Below are 13,454 nucleotides of genomic sequence, written 5' to 3' on the forward strand. Positions count from 1 at the left end.
CAAGGAAAATGAATGGAAATGTAAACCACTCCTGATGAAAAAGTTGGTTTTTAAATAAACAATACAAAAATTCCCAAACTGCAGTAAAGAAAAGAAAAAAATCCCATTAATAGCATTCTTACTGTCATTGAATTAGCTGGAGACACAAAACAATAGGTTCATGACTTAATTCTACAAGAACGTGTATTTTGCTCATTAAACTACTATAACATCTGAGTTGGGGGGAGAAAAAGTGGGGACCCACTCCCTGCCCCTTAAGCCAGGGCTAAGCTTGTGAAATGCCACTGCCCTCAAAGCATTTGAAGTGACAGGAGGCCTCATGTTTGCAGACATGCGAGCCAGTTTTTGATTTGATCTTTATGCAATTATTTTGATTAAGAAAGTGTTCATCTTGTTGACATTATCACTGTAGTCAATAGCTAATGACCCCAGCAGTTCATTACCTTATACATATTTAACTTAATAGAAGAAGTCCCTTGGGTTATGGTACTTTTGACACTCGTATAATCTGAAACAAATCCTCTCTTTTTTAGTCAAAGAGACCATGTTACACACAGTTGGCTAGCTATTTACAAAGCACCCAATTAAATCCTACTTAATTCTCCCACTCTGAAAATCCCATCTCACAAGCGCGCAGGCTACTGATCACACAAAATGAGCATCTTGCACCAAGCCTGGGCATTAGTTTACAGGCTGTAGAACTCGGAGCTTACAAAAGCCTGCCATAAAATGTACTTGCCCATCAAACAGTACGAACAAAAAGAAAAGCAAGGAGAACATGCAAATTCAGAGAATTGAAGAAATAAGCTGAAGAATCACAGTTAAAGACAGGTAAATCTAGTTTAATGTTCACATGTAGTAGTTACACATCACAGAGATTAAACAGGATTTTAACTGTAACATAGCTGCAGTGAAATGAAAGTCATCTTGTACTAGAAAAATAATCTTGACGCAGTTATCTGATTTTTGGTCTACTTAAATTCATTTTAAGATGAGTTTACACCACTGATCATAATGACTTTGCCCATATGCCTTTCCACAGTCCCCTATTAATACTCTTTGGACGAAGGAAACAGTAACTATTTTTGTTAATGGTTTGCCCTTTGGTTGCAAGCAGAGAACTGTTTTCGCTTTTTAAACAATTAATAAGACCATAGGAATGCAGGTTTGCAATAAAACCTTTTGGTACTAAATGAAGTTCCAGAACAAATTTCTTGATCTGATGCAACAGCAGATTTTTAAAAAGCTGATTAAAGATCTAAAGCATCACCCCATAATGCAAAAAGTAGATAGAATTTGTCTATTTTCAGTAAAAAAAGCACTACATCTTATCGCTACTTTTATAGAACGCACTAAAAACCCCTGTGCCTAAATGACAAAAGTGTAGTCTCAAAATGTATAATACACTTACAAACATTTTTAGTCTAGATTGAGGAAAAACACGTTTGTATGGACTCCAAACAAGTTCATTTGCAATTAGACATCTCATGCAATCATGCAGGACCACTAGGTATAGCTGTAGCTTCCGAGTCTAAAGGATATTTGGGGACAATTGGGGACAAAAAAGCCCTACACATTCAAGGTATTTCCATATAAGCAGCTCCATACTTGAGCTGCAGTTTCCTAAAGAGATTCCCACAGATTTAAAAAAAACATACACACCTTTATAATATTTACAAAAAATATTTAATTAAAAATATTTTATAATTACAGTAGTCTATTAAAGCATATACTTTTCTCACACTCATAGAACATCTCTATATATACACAGTATGAAATGCCACGCGTTTTCATCTATACAATATGTAACACTCCTGCAGGGAGAAGAAAGTTCCCTGGGCCCCAATAAAACCATCTATTTGAAACAATAGATGTCAAATATATCTACAAATGCTCTGGTAGATTAGTAAAGCTTCAAGGATCGGCTGCTGGCTCCCTCAGTTACGCTCCTAGGGGCTTGGCTGGAGCTCGCTCCTCTGTCCCGGGGCAGGGGCGCAACTTTTGCCGCTGGGGGGTCCGGCACCCCGCTGCCCCCGCCGCTCGCATCCTGCTGCCAGGCGGAGAGAAGAGGCGGCGGGTGGGGGGCTAGGGAGGGGAAAAACCGCTCCGGGGGGCGGCTGGCTCTGCCGGGCGGAGCGCGGGGGGGTCGGCTCGCTCCTTTTTTTTTTTTCCGCCGGGCCCCCCCCTTCCCCGCCGCCCGCCCCCCGCGGTGCCTCTGCGCGGCGCCGCCGCACACCTGTGGGAGAGGAATGAATAGAGGGGGTGTGTGAACCGCTCCGCTCCAGACCGACTGGCGCCACCGACAAAACACAAGACATGCTTGATCAACAACCCAAAACAAACCAGGTCAAACAACAAGCGCGGCTCCCAGGCTGGGCCAGGCGGAGGGATGCGCAGCTGCACGCCGCAGCCAGAAGCGCTCCGGGCAGGGGGGGAGGCGGAAAAGGGGGAGTGGGGAACATGAGGGGGTGTTGGAAAAACGGTAATTAAAAGGAATAAAATAACCGCCCGGTAATTAAAGCTAAACCCCCGGAGCCTGCTGCGAATGCTTGCGGCCGCGCTTAGCCCCCCCTTCGCGACCACCGGGCGGGGGGGGGCTCCCGGCGGCCCGGCACTCACCTGGGGAGCGGCGGTCAGCGGCAGAGGATGCTGTCCCCCGGCTTGTTAACAGAGCCAGCCTGCACAGCAACGAGACGGCGCCGAGTTACGGGGGGGGATTAGGACGGGGAGACCCCCCCCAACACCACCACCCAGCCCCCGGGACACGCCGTTCCCCGTACCACCGGCGGAGACGCTCCCCGTCCCCGCTGCCCCCCCAAAAAAAACGCCGCACCGGGGCGGTACGGGTGCCGGAGCCCCCAAACCCGCCGACATCCGCCGCGCTCGGCGGAGGGCCGGGAAGCGCTAGGAGCAGCGCCGGGAGCCGTGTGTGCAAACACGCTGATTGCGGCGGCTCCCTCGAGAGGCTGCAATTACACTGGGAGCACCGGGCGGCTGCCGGGGGGATGGAGGCGGCCACCGCGCCCCGACGGGGGGCTCCGCGCCCACCCCGGGGGCGGCAGCCGGGCCCGGTGGGGTGCTCAGACGGCGGCGACCACCGCGTCCCCGTGGTGGCCCCCTCCCCGCGGCCCGGCGTGGCACGCACCTCTTACCGGGTCGGTGTTGAGGGCCGTCAGCGGGGTCCGGGGGGTGGCCGCGGGGCAGCCGGCCGGGTGCTGCTGCTGCTGCTGCCGGAGCAGCGCCGGGTGCGTCTCCAGAGCCAGCTGCAGGTCGAGGATGTAGTCGATGACATGCTGCAGGATCTCCACTTTGCTGACCCGCTTGTTGGGCGGGATGGTGGGCACCAGCTTCCTGAGGCGGCTGTAGCAGTCGTTCATATCGCACTGCAGGCACAGCGCCGCCGGCTCCTCGCCCCCCTTGCAGCCGCTGTGCTCGGCCAGGCACCGCAGGGCCGGGGGGCCGCCACCGCCGCCCGCCCCCCCGGGCTGCGCCTTGCGGCTGCTGGGGGGCCGGCCGGGACTCACGGCTTTCATGGTGCCGCGGGGAACGGAACGACGGAGGGGGGACACCGGGACGCCCCCCTCCTGCTGCGACCACCGCCCGCCCCTCTCCGCGCACCGGGCTCCTCCCGTCCCGCTGCTGCCCTGCCCGGCCGCTCTCAGCACAGCCTGTGCCGCCGCCGCCGGCCGCGCCGCCCGCTATATGGGACCGGCGGGCGGGGGGGGCGCCGCGGCGGCGCGTCGCAGCCAATCAGGGCGCCGAGGCCCCCCGTGGAACGCGGCGCCGGCCAATGGCGGCGGGCCCGGGGGGGCGGGGGCGCTGCTGGAGGGGGCCGGGCCCTGAGGAGGAGGAGGAGGAGGAGGAGAAGGGGGGGCGGTCCCGGGGAGGAAGGTCCGGGGAATGCGGGAGGCCCCCGCCTCGCAGCGGCCCCCGGCGCCGTGCCCCGCCGTGGGGAGCAGGGGGCAGCGCTGCCCTGCCTCCCGGGGGGCGTTTTTTGTCGTATGTGTCCCCCCCCCTCCCCCCGTCCTACCGCGGGTTTTGGGGGATGCCAGCAGGGAAAATCCCAAGGAAAACTTGAGGCGGGGTTAGGGAGCCGAGCAAAGCAGCGCCTGGGAACGTTAAATTAGAGCGCATAACTATTAAAAATGCATGGGGATGGGGTATTTAAAATTCCTCCATGGCATATAATATTAATCCGTTTTATGTAAAATTCATACCTGTAACTTAATTTGCTCCATTAACGCGCGGGATCACGTATTAGTCGATGTACCATGTTTTAAATATGATGCTGCGAATGTCCGGAGTTCTGCACTTTGAGACAGCATTAAAATTAACAGGCGCATACTCCAGAGCCCGGCTTAAGTCGTCCCGTGGCAGATCACAACCTTTTAATTTAATAACGTGGTGCTCAAACTTTCTGTTAATTCCTTAATAACCAGAGCATATTTCTATGGGACGCCGGTATGAGAGACACCGTGCCTGGCCCTACCGCCGCTGCAATGCTTCACTCGATGAGTGAAGTATGTCTGCCTGCTGGGGAAAGGGCTGCAGGAAGGAGTAAAGGCTGCAGGATCTGCCTCTGGGCTTTTAAGTCAAACCCAGCAGAAGGGGGGAAATTCATAATGGTGATTAATGATTGCACGTCCCCTCAATGCTTAGTCACAACGGGTGATATAGGAAGGGTACGGTGGGAAGCTGTCAAACCCAGAACGTGAATGAGCAGTGAGGCTGGATCGTCTGAAGAGTATAATGAAACACACTTTCACTCTCTCTCAGCCTTTAAAAGCATATGTTTTGAGGCTGTGCTTACAAATACTCACACTCTTGTTTTGCTTATTTTGTCCCACTTTACCCATGCCATTGATGGCAGTTGGGCTCCTCTAGGCGCGAAAACTAGGTGCGTGGTGTAAATCTTTGTCTGACTGAAGCGTAGATTTGCATGCTAACTGATGACAATATGATGGGAAGACTTATTTCCATTAGCTACAGGCTGGATGATCCCAATTATGCTGCCGTCATTGCTTTTATTCTGTGAAACTCCACTCTGCCGTCGCTGGCTCTCATGAGGTGGAAATATAAATGGGCCCTAAAGCATGCAGTATGGTTACAGTTTGTCTCTTTCCCAGAGTCTTTATAATATGGACAGACCCAACGTGCTGTCTAAAAAAACCACCCCGATCTTTAAGTCATGGTGAGCACGCAGATTCAAACCTTGCTGATCCTATTTAATTAAAATCTTCATGAAAGTAGACACACTGTAACTTTGTGCTGTGCTGTTTGCACAGAAACCCTTCCTAGAAGCTTGTGTGATCTCACTGGAAATCTCTGGGAAACCCCAGTATGTAACTGGTTCCCCTTTAGCACTCGCAAAGCCAGTTTGGACAGATGATACACGCAGGCTGTAGTGTCACAGTGAGAATCCACAGACACTACACTGGCTCTTGAAAATGACTCGGTATTTCTGGAAACGCGTGAAGAACCGTGATATGCCGCCGAGCTCTTTTTCCATCGGGCTACTTCCACAGCAGAGGCTCTGCAGGGAAATCCGGGGCTCTGTATGCATTGCTCAAGTTGCGAGAAGATCGTGTGTGTTCCCAGAGCTAACGTATCTCGGTAGAGATACGTGGGAAAGGGAAAAACAGCCCTCCCCTCTGACTATCGCATAAATATTCAGGGGATTTCCTCTAGTAACTCCCTTTGATACTCGTGAAGTTGATACATGCTAGTCCGACATGCTCCGGTGAACAATAGGCACCAATTCCCTGTTAACAACCCGTCTGCTTGTGCTCTCCTTGAAGTCAATGGGAGTTTTGTCATTGACTTAAGTGGGAGCAGGTTGGGTCGGCTGCTTTTTCAAAATTTAGATTGGATGTGCACCAGATGCTAAGGAAATTGCTCTAGAAATGGGTTGGAAAGCCCAGTATGCTAGCAGTGGAGGTAGATATAGTGAAACTCTTCATCCCTGAAGACGTATACAAAAGAGAGGGGCAGTGGCTGCTGCTTATGCTTTTGTCCTATTAATGGCAATATTTTTCATGACGTGAGCATATAGGGATTAATGCTCCTGTTTTTCACCAGGCCAAGTCTGGATTTTCTAAATAAATTCTGTGCATCTTTAGGCATGTGGTCCCTTGCTGGCTGGCTGGAGGAGCTCATCTGTCTTGGCTCTGTTTTTCTGTGCTCTCTTTCCACATCCAGAGTAGAAATTCATTTCCTTTGTAACCAATTCTTGCAATATTATCAACAATATTCAACAATATTATCAACCAGATCCTCGATAGTGGACTAGTTTAGCTGAGACTTGATGGGCTGCGACAACATCACAGATGCTCTCTGGAACTTTAAAAAGTTGCTTTTCATACAAAATCAAAGTAAAACAAGTGAAAATGAAAACATAATTACTGGCCTTACATCTCCTTCATCATGGGGTTAATCCCACTTAACTTGATGAGAGTACTCTCAAGAGTAAAGTAGGCTGGATTTGTCAGCACAGGTCTGAGTAGATTAATATGTCATTGACTCCAACTGAAAAAATAAACCTGAGACATTCACACTGCCCCTGGGTCACAGCACCTTAGGACCCGATAGAGAGTCAGGGAGGGGGAGCAGCCCTCCCAAGTGCTCAGCACAGGGGACACCTCCTCTGGCAGCACTCCGGATCCATGGGTGTTTGTGCATGATACGATGCCACCGAACCAACTGGTGCATTGGATAGCACCACATTAGTTAAAATGGTCTCAGGACAGATGAAATACAAAGGCAACGCATTTAGGTATGCAGAGGGAAGCAAGCAGTCGACATGGTTTCTTCCACAAGGTTACTTGCTATACCTACCTTAAGAGGGCATGAAATGCACACAAATGCACAATGCATTTTTATTCTTAAACAGGTTATGAAAGAGTGGTTGAGTCAAGCATCCCCATTTTGGGGTTTGGGGCACAACGGCAGAGCAGCATGGTAAAATCCCAAGCTTTCCTTTGCTTGCAGCTGATAACTGGTGTTTTATCCTGGGGCACAAAAATGTGACACTGAGACACCCCCCATTCCTATTGACTTCAGCAGGCATCCAGAAGACTCAGGAGCTGCTCAACACCTAGAAGGCTGATCATTAAAAAAGCATTATAAATCTCTGAATGGTTTATGGTTTATGAGGGAAATAGCAATTGATTCCTCAGTAGTGCCATTACTCTCTACTATTGCTATCATTCAAATGGCAATAATGTTGGTTATTTACCTTCAATTAAAATATCTAGTTAGTTGTGATGTCATTTAAAATAGCACTATAATGTGTTTAGTACTCCCTTACCAAACACCATAGATAAACTCCTCTTGGCAACAGGGGACAGCAATATGAAATGAAAAATGGGGCGGGGGAGGGAGGTAGAGGAAAGAATATGTAAATCCTTTTACTGGTTTATTATTCCTACATGCCTGTATCCGCCTGGATGTGGCCGTGCTGGAGGTGAGACTGTGGGCTCCTTCGCAGTCTAATCAGAATGGGTCAGGGAAGATCCGGAGCACAGAGAAGGCATCTCACTCTATAGACTACCAATGGACCAAAAGCCATCTGTCTTCTGCTACCTCTCCTCACCAGAGATGGTTCATTGGCAGAACTCCCTAAAACTCTTTTTAACACAAGACTTTTCCCCAAAGAGTGTGAACCATCTTCAGTACTGTTCTCTCTATTTTCTGAAACCCAAAATCTAAATACAACTCACAACCTTAGCTTATTTTTTTTCCTCATTTTTCTGAGAATTTTCAGGTGAATGAGAAAGACGGAGATTCTCAAGAACTTCACCTGTGTTCTTTGCAGCTGCCTCCCCGTTGCTCCTCTGCATGAAGTTTATTAGAAAATAAAGAGAAAAATGTTTGTTGCTGGGCCACAAGAGCTCTTCACAGACAAAGGAGTTTTTTTTTTTTTTTTCACGTTCATGTAGTTGTCCAGTTTAGAGCATTCTCCTCATGACAGGAGCATACTTCTACTTAACTCAATGCTTCAAAAATCAATGCTTTCCTTTAGCTTCAAAAAATCATGAGAACAAAAAATTTGGAGAGATGAGAAACAGATTAACAAACAAACAAACAAGCAAAACTTCTTACGCTGATGTAAACTCTTTTTTATGCAGACATGGAAATCAATACCTAAAGAAATATATTTTATCTTCATAAGTGGGGAGGAGAACTGAAAAAGTCTGTAACAGGGGTTTGTACCGAAGAGCTATTCTTGCTGTGCAGCCTCCAGCATGGCTATGTTATAGAAAATTGTGCAAATCCACCGACTGCTTTCAAGAGGCTGCGGCAGCAGACAACACTGGTATGTCACTGAGAGATGCCCTGGCATTTTGCTGCTGGTTGTAAGTTGGCTGAAGGCTAATGTCATTTAAGAAGGTTGCTTTGTTCAGGTGACCAAAAACGCTGGGTTTGTTGGGTAATGTCAGATTTCTGTGTTGACTGAAGCAAGCTTGTGGCAAGAAAGATAACTCACGTTGACAGCCTTCTGTAGTGTGGTCCAAATATAAGCAGTCAAGATGCTTATTCTGGGGAAGGGGAAAATAATTTAGGAGCATTTGGAGCAGCTTCCTGAAGAGCACTATATTAAACTGAGTTACATAGTAACAGATTGAATTTGGAGTCTTAACTTTAACTTTAATTTTATTTTGTGTAGATTTAGATCAGATTTATGTGCAATGTCATGCCCTTTGTTTATAGACAGAAATCCTCAGCTAATCTGCCTGAAACTGATGGTATGATATGGCCTCGTATTATTTTCATGTTTGTTATGAGTTTGCATTAAGAGCTCTATAATCACACAAATAATACAGCCTACAGGGACAAGGAGCAAATCGACCTAAATTAAATAAGTATCTGGATGTGTACATTCTCATCTGCATATGTTATCATTACACCAATGATACTGGTATTTATTTGCAGGGGACCTGAACAGCTTCATCAGCAAAAACAGTCTAAGTTCAGGCCACAAAAAAAACCTGCAGAAAAAACAGTAATCCTTTGCACTGATACAACATTTTACGTTTTGAAAGCTAATGCTAACACGTTTGTTACTTGATCTCTGTGAGTGTTTTAAGGAATTCTTCAAAATCTTTGTGGCTTTTCTTTGGTTTTGTTTTGTTGTGGAATTAAAATGAGAATCACTTCTCTTTCTTTGAGTGAGAAGACTGACTTTCTCACAGCAGAGGGACATCCAAGGTAGGCGGAGAGACCTTTGATTTCTCTGCTCTGATGCAAATGCTCTGATGTTTCTTGTGAGTGGTCAATTGGCTGTCAAAGTACTTTTATGGGTCAGCGTCACTTTCAGATATCACCTGCTTGCCAAATATTAATTTACAATTCTGCATTTTGCTGTTGTGACAGCCTGACCAGTATTTAAAGCACTTTAGAAAACGTTGTTTGCCGCTTGGATTCAAGCCGGATCGGTGTCATCATTGGGAACAGAAGCTAGAAAGAACTAGGAGTTCAGGTCTGGCGGTGGTGGTGGGGTGGGGAAGCTTTTCAAGCTGTCTTCAAATCCCCTTACCACAGTTGTTTATGGGCCACCCCCATGCACTTCTGAGACAAGCAGAACTCTGTGTAACCTTATTTTCTATTTACCTGCTGTGGTGTTCCTGTTGCCATAACATGTGAGGATCTAACAAGTGCGTAGTAACAGAAGAGAAAAGCTCTTCCTCATTCTTCTCTTCCATCCAGCAGAAGAAATTGTAGAATAGTAGGAAATTATCTCAAAGGTTGTAGCTGAGTTTTTCTTTGCTTATGTTTGAAAAAGTGCTCTGCTAAAAAACGAGGTTTGTATTAATTTGTGATAGGATGCTTTCTGTGATCATTATAGCCTACACTGCTTCTGAAAAAAATTGTCACATAAGAAAAAAAGAGCCCTCATCTTTTATTGACAGAATACAGCTCTTGCTGGATGTCACACTTAGAGTGGAAGAAAGAAAGTGAGAGTGACATTATCTCCTTTTGGTAGTTAGGGTCACACACTTAGGTCTTAATTCCAATAATATGTTGTACTAAAATGACCTCAGGTGTTAATTAGGACCACAGGACTGTGTAATGAAAACCACTGCATACCACAGTGAATTAAAATCAAGATACACATTGCAGAGTGCAAATGGCTGGAGATGCAGATAAAATGAAACATGGATGTAAGGAGAATATCGGACAATGATCCATGAACTGCAATTCTTCACAGTTAAGTATATTCTGTGACTTACTAATTTTCCCTTATAAGAAATGGGAATTAATGTTATTTTCCATTCGAGAGTAATTGTATAGCAATTCTTCATGTTTTTCCTTCTTGTGCAGAGGGCAAACTGTGTGAAAGTCAAGACACGTTCAAAATTGCTTTTAAAAATGCTTCAACATGCACATTTTCTTACAGTTTTTACTTCGTTTTCTTAAAGTTAAATGAGTTAAATTAAATATAAGAATATTTTTGGTAATCTCACAGCTTATGCTAAGTAACTATTTCAAGTTGTCTTCAATACCAGTATGTTTCCACATACTTACCTTGAAGTGTTAATAACATTTATTTTGGTTATTTTAACTCCACTAGCATGCTCTTTCAACACTTTAAAGCACTGATATATGTTATTCGAGCAAATCTCTTAACTTACCTCAGTGGGGAAATTGACTTGAAAAGCAGCACAAATCCTTGCTCATATAGGAAGTTTGTCTTGAAGTTAATGAGCTTTTTTGCCTGAGTAAGGATGTGGTATAAGGCCTGCTCAAGTGAGCAGAAGTTTCACAACTGGATGCAAAGTCATTAGCTTATTTCAGACCGACCTCTTGAAACAGTTACTCTGATTCTATCTCTGGAAAAGTGTTTCTCAAAACTCTATTTTTTTAAAATGTGAAAATGCAAATGCAAAAGAATTTAATATATATATAAATTAAATACAGAACTCTAATTAAAAGAGATTGTGTTTAGTGGTGATGATTATTCAAAGCAAATTCTGTAAAGAAACAGGTAAAACCAAATGTTTGGTCCCCACTGGATTGCATCCAGTGTCCATTGCAGTCTTTTTCCACTGGGAATAAGAGACTCAGTATAGACAGAAAGAGCTTTCTTTTGCCTCCAGAAACTCCTTTCCACACACAATGCATCAATCTTCTTTGCAGTATGACATAGATTATGATCAGCAATACATTAATAGAATATTACATACTTATAACCTTAACACAAAGTATGATTTACAACCTTGCATCTCAGCTGCTCCTTTTTTTTCCTCCTGACTTCTCTGTATCTTCTTTCTTCTGAATGGTCTTACACTTGCTGAACTGGGATTGTCTGTGGTGTTTAATGTTTTAGTGAGGTGCGCAGTCTCTCCTTTCACTCCTTAGGGTATTGTTTCATCCTGATGCACTAAGAGATGCATGTCTTCCTCCAATGCTGGAAGACCTTGTTGCTCCAGACAAGAACTAAGATGGTTACAGCCTGTTAAAAACTATGCCAGATGAAACTTAAGCTGGCATTGCATAAACAGGACACACAACGGGCAGGCACTGGACACAACATTTATTTTCAGTTGTTATTGATGACCTTTCATAAGTTGCTCGTGGCTCTACTTTGGCCTGTCACTTGGGAGTTAAAGGGTCATCAATAACTTATGGAAATGACTGTCATTGATAGTCTGGCCACTGCATACCCAGTATTTTGTCTCATATATAGACACACACAGACACAAAATACAAATCACAGAAAAAAAAAAACCACTTTTGATGTTAGCCCTTGTCCTTTTATCTTAAAAAAAAAAAAGTGGCTTTCTGGATTTTTTTTTCTTCTTTCCTTCTCTTTTTCTCTCTTCTTTCCTTCCTTATATCCTTTCTCCTGTTCTTTTTCTTCCTTCCTTCCTTCCTTTCTCTCTTTCTTTTCTTTCTCTCTCTCTTTCTACTGGTATTTCATAAAGATATGCCCCTAATTTATTTATAAGGGTAAGCCTCCAGGACAAGGTAGTATTACCGAGCTGGCTTACCAGTTCCTCTATACACGAGTACATTTATAATTGATGAAATGGTCTATAGTGTTGTGGCTAGAATAAACTTAAGGTCAAATCTCTGGGAGAGCAAATCTTGCCATTATTCCTGATGAGAAATAAATACGTGCAGGAACTAAAAAGTGCGGAGCTGAAAGGGAATAAAACTCAATGTATGAGGGCATTTTGAACAATTCATTCCAAAGTGAAAGTGCTTTTTCTTAGTTTTTCTTCATTGCCTTGATCTTCCTAAAACTGTTGTTGGGGCAGGTTAATGACTGACCTTTGAGGGAACCACATACCAGCCTTTGTTCCCTAGCAGTCAGGATCTTGCAGAGGCTTGAAACCTTTGAGGGAGAGAATAGGATTAAACTGCTGTGTGAAGTCCAGCGCAGGTGATGATCAATGGGAGCGGAGGAGCGAGTTTCTCAGGACGCTCCCTACCTTCCCCCACCAGAAGGAATTTATTCCGTTTCCTTCGAGGCTACCTGATGGAGGCGGCTGTTGTCAGTGATTGTTCTCGGATTCATTTCGATTAAGCAGTCACCAAAAGCACGCGGTGTTAAAATCCCGCTAAGATCTTAAAGGTTCCAGGTCACTTAAACACCATGTCGAGCAGGTAAAAAAATAAAACAAAAAATAAAAATCAGACAACCTGAACCTCGCGCTGCAATCGTATTTACATAAACCTAGCTTACTTGCCATCCTCACATTTCCCAAACGAGAGAAAGGCGGGTGTCTGCGCCTGCAGCACTCTGGCCGAAGCAGCGTTTGCCAGGCGAGCCCTCCACACGCCCTGTCCCAGGGCACAGCTGTACAGCTGCGAGGGGTCCCGCTGCGTGTCCCTGAGCACCAGGTGCTTCGGCAGGCAGGCTTCAGCAGGGGCGAGCTTTCACCTGGCCCACAGACCGCATCTGCGCTGCCTTGAATCAGTTTGAAAGGCAGAAAACAGAAAAACCTGTCCGTCTCAGCAACGCTTTCTGCTGCCTTTGAGGGCGAGTGGTTGTGAACATTCCTAAAGGTTCGCTCTCAGACTCCTGTTCTTCCCCGAGAACTTATGCTCCGAACTCCTTTATTAACAGAAGAATTACAATAATGGGACACCAGGGCGAGAATTTGGCTGCCTTTCGGAAGATAAGTTGGCGTTGCTGCTTCACCCGCACCTCCTGCCGGGTCACAAAACACCCGGGCAGCTTGTGCCGGGCGGACTTTGCCCTAAACCCGCTGAAAACACCCCAAAAAGCAGACCCGGGCGCGCAGCGAGCGTGAGGAGACCGCCTCCCGCCCCCCCCCCCCCCCCCCCCCAACCCTCACCCCCGCCCCGCGCCTCAGCCGCGGGCGGCCCAGACCGGCCGGCGCCGGGCGCGTGACATCACCCGCTCGCGCTGCGGCCCGGCTGGCGCCGCCGGGGCGGTCGCCGCGGCAACGCGGACGCCAATCGGCGGGCAACGACTTCCAGCTGCC

The 13,454-nt window shown here is 46.4% G+C and overlaps 1 protein-coding gene and 1 long non-coding RNA gene across 4 annotated transcripts; both read right to left on the minus strand.

Annotated features, from left to right (window-relative positions):
* Nucleotides 1-821: 821 nt before the first annotated feature.
* On the minus strand, nucleotides 822-3,679 carry ID4 (inhibitor of DNA binding 4). Of its 2 annotated transcripts, none has more exons than XM_048058105.2 (3): nucleotides 3,153-3,679; nucleotides 2,620-2,678; nucleotides 822-2,236 (listed from the first exon to the last, which is right to left on the minus strand). In XM_048058105.2, exons 1-2 carry the CDS (start codon nucleotides 3,531-3,533, stop codon nucleotides 2,634-2,636), a joined length of 426 nt encoding a protein of 141 aa, XP_047914062.1. In that variant the 5' UTR covers nucleotides 3,534-3,679; the 3' UTR covers nucleotides 822-2,236; nucleotides 2,620-2,633. The 2 variants fall into 2 exon arrangements, with proteins under 2 accessions (XP_047914062.1, XP_047914063.1); XM_048058106.2 differs by having other exon boundaries at nucleotides 3,146-3,679.
* A 2,186-nt stretch (nucleotides 3,680-5,865) lies between these two features.
* LOC125182070 (uncharacterized) lies at nucleotides 5,866-13,277 on the minus strand. Of its 2 annotated transcripts, none has more exons than XR_010829291.1 (3): nucleotides 11,216-13,277; nucleotides 9,610-9,785; nucleotides 5,866-8,020 (listed from the first exon to the last, which is right to left on the minus strand). It is a non-coding gene; the product is annotated as an uncharacterized lncRNA (long non-coding RNA). The 2 variants fall into 2 exon arrangements; XR_007161002.2 differs by having other exon boundaries at nucleotides 5,866-8,537.
* Between the last annotated feature and the right edge of the window lie 177 nt (nucleotides 13,278-13,454).

Source organism: Anser cygnoides, chromosome 2 (genome assembly GCF_040182565.1).
Source record: "Anser cygnoides isolate HZ-2024a breed goose chromosome 2, Taihu_goose_T2T_genome, whole genome shotgun sequence".
Classification (NCBI taxonomy): Eukaryota; Metazoa; Chordata; class Aves; order Anseriformes; family Anatidae; genus Anser; species Anser cygnoides.